The sequence below is a fragment of the Cryptomeria japonica genome, unplaced genomic scaffold (assembly GCF_030272615.1).
Source record: "Cryptomeria japonica unplaced genomic scaffold, Sugi_1.0 HiC_scaffold_593, whole genome shotgun sequence".
Classification (NCBI taxonomy): domain Eukaryota; kingdom Viridiplantae; phylum Streptophyta; class Pinopsida; order Cupressales; family Cupressaceae; genus Cryptomeria; species Cryptomeria japonica.
In genome coordinates this window covers 16,964-21,678 of record NW_026729398.1, presented here as the reverse complement: position 1 = coordinate 21,678, position 4,715 = coordinate 16,964, and the positions used below count along the sequence as shown (strand labels likewise).

The window sequence follows — 4,715 nt, the reverse complement described above, 5'->3', positions numbered from 1 at the left end:
AAGTAAACAATATAACTCTTCAATCTATAAGGATCAAAATTAAATATACTAGTTATAAAATAACTCTTCAACATTAAGTGAAGGTAGAAAGGGGTGAAATGTGAACGTGTTAACAAACACATTTTTTTTCAAAAACCCATATAAAAATAATAAAAATTAATACTATAAAATGTAAACATGTTCAAAAAAAAAATTTAAAAACTGACATTAAAAATAATAATTAAAACTATAATATCTCTATGTGTTTTAGATATTCTCCATTTGTAATAAAATAAAGTTATAAAATATTCATTAAAGAAGAAACCCATAATTATAAAAAACAAGTGCCACATAGTGGCTAGTACCTGCCTTGTTTTTAATTTACTCTTGAAATGAAATGTCTTCGGAAAGCTATATTTTTTAAAGAATAAGTGATATATTTTTACATATTTTTATATTTAATTTTTTCTAAAGTAGTAATATAATAATAATAATAATAATTTTATACTAATTTTAAAATATTATAATAATAATAAAAATATGTGATATATTAAAAATAATTTAATATTAATAGAAATATAATATAAGATGGTCTAATAACACAGTAGGGGGCCATCCCCATTACATATCTTTGGATTACCTTCCCCATCCTATGGAAGGCCAAGAGTCACAACTTAGATTTCCACTTCAGATGTCCCTATTGGGAGTTGAACTTGGGTCTCCACAGTGAGAACCCAGTGTTTTAGCCAGTTAAGCTCAACCCCTTGAACTAATAATATTGTAATTTTAATTATTATAGTATTTTTTTATTATTGTATTATCTTATTATTTGGAAATAATTTATAATTTTAAATTTTAAAAAAGTATTATAATTCTATTTAATATTTATTTAAGGAATGCTTCAATTTTAATTTTTGGGACAGAGGAAAGCATAATATATAAATTAAAATAAAATATTATATATGATAAAATGTTTTAGATCCATGTAATAAAATTAAAAAATATTTTATTCCTATATAAATAACATAATTTGATACTTTAGAGTATAAGATTAATTTAATTACTCAAAGAAAATTAAATAGTGTTGGATGAACTCAAGTTCTATAAAGTTAACAAATATTATGCTGACCCGTGTATAACAGGAAAAAAGTATTAGCCAATTGTTTGCAAGAGAAATATTTTTTTTTTAAATTATAAAGTTAACAAATATGCATGTATACTTTACAATAAATTTAAAAATTTAAAAGAAATAAAAATATTTGTTTATGATTACTAATAAGTAGAAAGGTGTGAAAGGTAAATATATTACAACAAAATATTAAAAAACTCACATAAAAATAATAAAAATTAAAACTATAAAAAAAAATGTAAACATGTTGACAAAAAATATTAAAAAATTGTCATAAAATATAATAAAAATTAACAAAATAAACTTATAAAAAGTTATAAAATCCTTATTGAATAAAAATCCCATGAATATTAATAATTTAAACTTAGAAGTGAAAATCTACATAAAGTTTACATATTTCACTTATCTACCGACCCCACACACATTCTCTCATCAATATGTCACCTCTCTCTCCCCATCACTACCTCTTTTTATCCTTCCCTTTCTATAATTTTCTATAACCCCTCCCACTATTTTCCTAAATACACACCTTGACTCCCTCCCTACCTCTCTCCCTCCCTTTCTCTCTCTCCCACCCTTCCATGTTCAATCTGCATTTATATATTTTACCTTTATCTCTATTGCTCTCTATCTTCCTTCTCCCTCTCTCTACATACACCTACCTTCCTCCCTTCCTAGCTCTATTTATCTACATAAATCTTCCTCTCTCCCTCTCTCTCACTATCTCCCTCCTTCCTCCCCTCACCATTTCTTTCTATCTCACTCTCTTTTCCTGCTATAGGATTTATACCTATTTCCCTCTCGTTGCTATCTCTCCTCTCTTATAGAGAAGACGAAACCATAATAGAGGTGTAAAGAAGCTAGTATCTAAGAAAAACTGTAATATGCTTTTATTTTAAATTATTAAGAAAATAAAAAATAAGCTTCTTTAATTTTAATTTAGAACTTATCTTTAAATTGATATCTCTCCATTGATTTTAAATAGATCTTTAAAATCAATGAATTCTTACTCGCTCTTGTAAATGAGATGGAGGTAAATATAATTTTAACTATTATAATAAAATGTAAGGTAGCTTAGTCAATTGTATGTTATTAATTTTCTAACAATTTTTGTTAGTAAATCCTAATGTCATGCCTACTGTTTTGTATGGATTTTTAAAATATAAACATGGCTCATCTAAAGTAGATTGAGAGAAATATATTTTTTTAAATATTATAATAAAATATAAAGTTGTAATGCTAGTTTTATATTATTTATTGACTAATAATATTTCTTAGTATATCACAATTTCATAACTCCTATTTTACATATTTTTTTTAAATATAAGAATGATAGTGAGTTCTAAATAGGATGTGGATAAATCTGTATTTTTCAATGTTATAATGAAATATAAGGTCTCTATGCAAATTGTATACTATTTATTAACAAACAATATATGGTGGTAAGTCACAATGTCACGATTCTTAGTTTACATTAATTTTTTAAAATATAAGTATGCTAGGTCCATTAACAATATATCACAATGCCATGACTACTATTTTGCATAATTTTATTAAAATATAAGCATTCAAGCTAGGTTGTATATTATTAATTCATCTAAAAATATTTTTGGGTAAATCAAAATGTCATTAATTATATTTTACATAGATTATTCAAAATATAAGCATGGAAGTTGTACTCATGTAAATTGGATAGAGTAAACCTATGTTTTTAAATATTATAATAAAATATAAGATTGATATGCTAGCTGTATATTATTTATTTAATAGCAATATTCGTTAGGAAATCACAATGCAATGATTGTTATTTTATATAGACTTTTTGAGAATATAAGTATGTTATCTTTGTTAGCATAAATTGGGTGGGGTAAATCTATATTTTTAAATGTTATAATCAAATATAAGATCACTATGCTAGTTGTATATTATTTTTACTAACAATATTTGCTGCTAAATCAATATCTCATGACTTCTATTGGGCATTGCTTTTTTGACCTCCCAAATAGGAAGCATTGAGGGATCATCCATTTATACAATATAAGATTGTTATATTAGTTATTCACTCACAATATTTGTTGGTATATCCCAATGACATGATTTTTATTTTGTATAGGTTTTTTAAAATGTAAATATATTAATTCTAGTCATATAAATTGGATGATACAAATCTATATTTTTAAATATATAATAAAATATAAGATAGTTATGACCGTTATTTATTATTAACTGATTAACAATGTTTGTTGATAATCTGAATGCTATAACCACTACATAAATTTTTAAAATATAACTTTGCTAGTTTTATTCTATAAAGTGGATGGAGTAAATCTGTATATTTAAAAATATTATAATATATTATAAAATGGCTATACAAATTGTATATTATTATTAATTTATTTTTACAATCGTTTGAATAAGTTACAATGTTTTAGCAATAACGGTTACCCTAACGTGCTACAAATATCTGGTCCTTTGAGAAACTTCTGGAACAAATTTGAGAAACATATATAAGACGCTTCAATTCTGCCATTTTCTTCATGCCCGATCTAACAAGAGACGTCAGGCGTGAAGCTAGAAGAAGTTTTTTCTCTTGATTTGGCGAAAATGTCTGATATCCACAGAGACTTCGTGAATTATAACGAAATGACCCGCAGCGACTTCGCGAATTATTACGAAATGAACCGCAGCGACTTGGCTAATAGTTACGCCAAAATCGTTGACCCTCGTTACAAAATGCCTGATAGTTTCGTGTCTTGGAAAGAAACTACAACATTTCCACCTGTAGATTGGAATGAAACTGCGGATACTCATGTCTTTAAGGCCGACCTTGCCGGTAAGTATTTATTTATTTGGGGTTTCATTTTCATTTCGATTTTGCTTCAAGAAATTTTTGCCGGACTCTGTTTCATTGCAGGAGAGGATAAAGCAGCGGTTAAATTAGGAGTGGTAGACGGTCGGATTCTGGAAATAAGCGGAGAACGCAGCATAGAAGGGGGCAAGAATTATCTCCGTTGTGAACGGTTCAAAGGGAGGTTCCTGAGGCGTTTCACACTACCTGAGAATGCGAAGGTGGATGAGGTTAAAGCTGGCATGGAAAATGGAGTGCTCACTGTCACAGTGCCCAAGCAGCCTGATACTCAGGCTCTGTTCAGAGACATTGAAATCTGCTAAATACATTGTCATTGAAATATGCTAAATATAGTCTCCGTTTTGAGTGTTGATCAATAATGTTCTGTTAGGGTTTATCGATAAACAATCTTAGCCCGAAGAGACTAAGTGAAAATCGTTTGATTTGAAAATCAGTTGAAAATATGTTTTTGTTTGATTTCTAATAAGTGAATAAGTTTATGGTTTTAAGTAAATAATTGAGGATCTTTTTAGTTCCTGTCTTAAGCAGGGAACTAATGTTTTCATGTCATTCATTTTGTTAGCCAAATCAAATAAAAAAAATCTAATGTTAAAGTTTTAAGCATGATTTATTTGATCTGATCATTTTTCAAATTATTTTTATTTTTTTCTAAAAATATCATTGGCTGAAACAATTTTGCTGGGGTTTAAATTAATTTTGTAGGGTTAAAAAAAGATTACCGTGCATTTTAGTATTTGC

At 27.0% G+C, this 4,715-nt stretch overlaps 1 protein-coding gene across 1 annotated transcript; it reads left to right on the top strand.

Moving 5' to 3' along the window:
- The first annotated feature begins 3,700 nt into the window (after positions 1 to 3,700).
- Positions 3,701 to 4,329, top strand: LOC131872404 (18.1 kDa class I heat shock protein-like). Its single transcript, XM_059216065.1, has 2 exons — positions 3,701 to 3,941; positions 4,023 to 4,329. Exons 1-2 carry the CDS (start codon positions 3,713 to 3,715, stop codon positions 4,277 to 4,279), a joined length of 486 nt encoding a protein of 161 aa, XP_059072048.1. The 5' UTR covers positions 3,701 to 3,712; the 3' UTR covers positions 4,280 to 4,329.
- The last annotated feature ends 386 nt before the right edge of the window (positions 4,330 to 4,715 follow it).

Coding starts and splice junctions, on each gene's coding strand:
- LOC131872404 (XM_059216065.1), top strand. CDS start 3,713: ATGTCTGATATCCACAGAGACTTCGTGAATTATAACGAAATGACCCGC. Junction 3,942..4,022: donor CTTTAAGGCCGACCTTGCCG/GTAAGTATTTAT, acceptor GTTTCATTGCAG/GAGAGGATAAAGCAGCGGTT.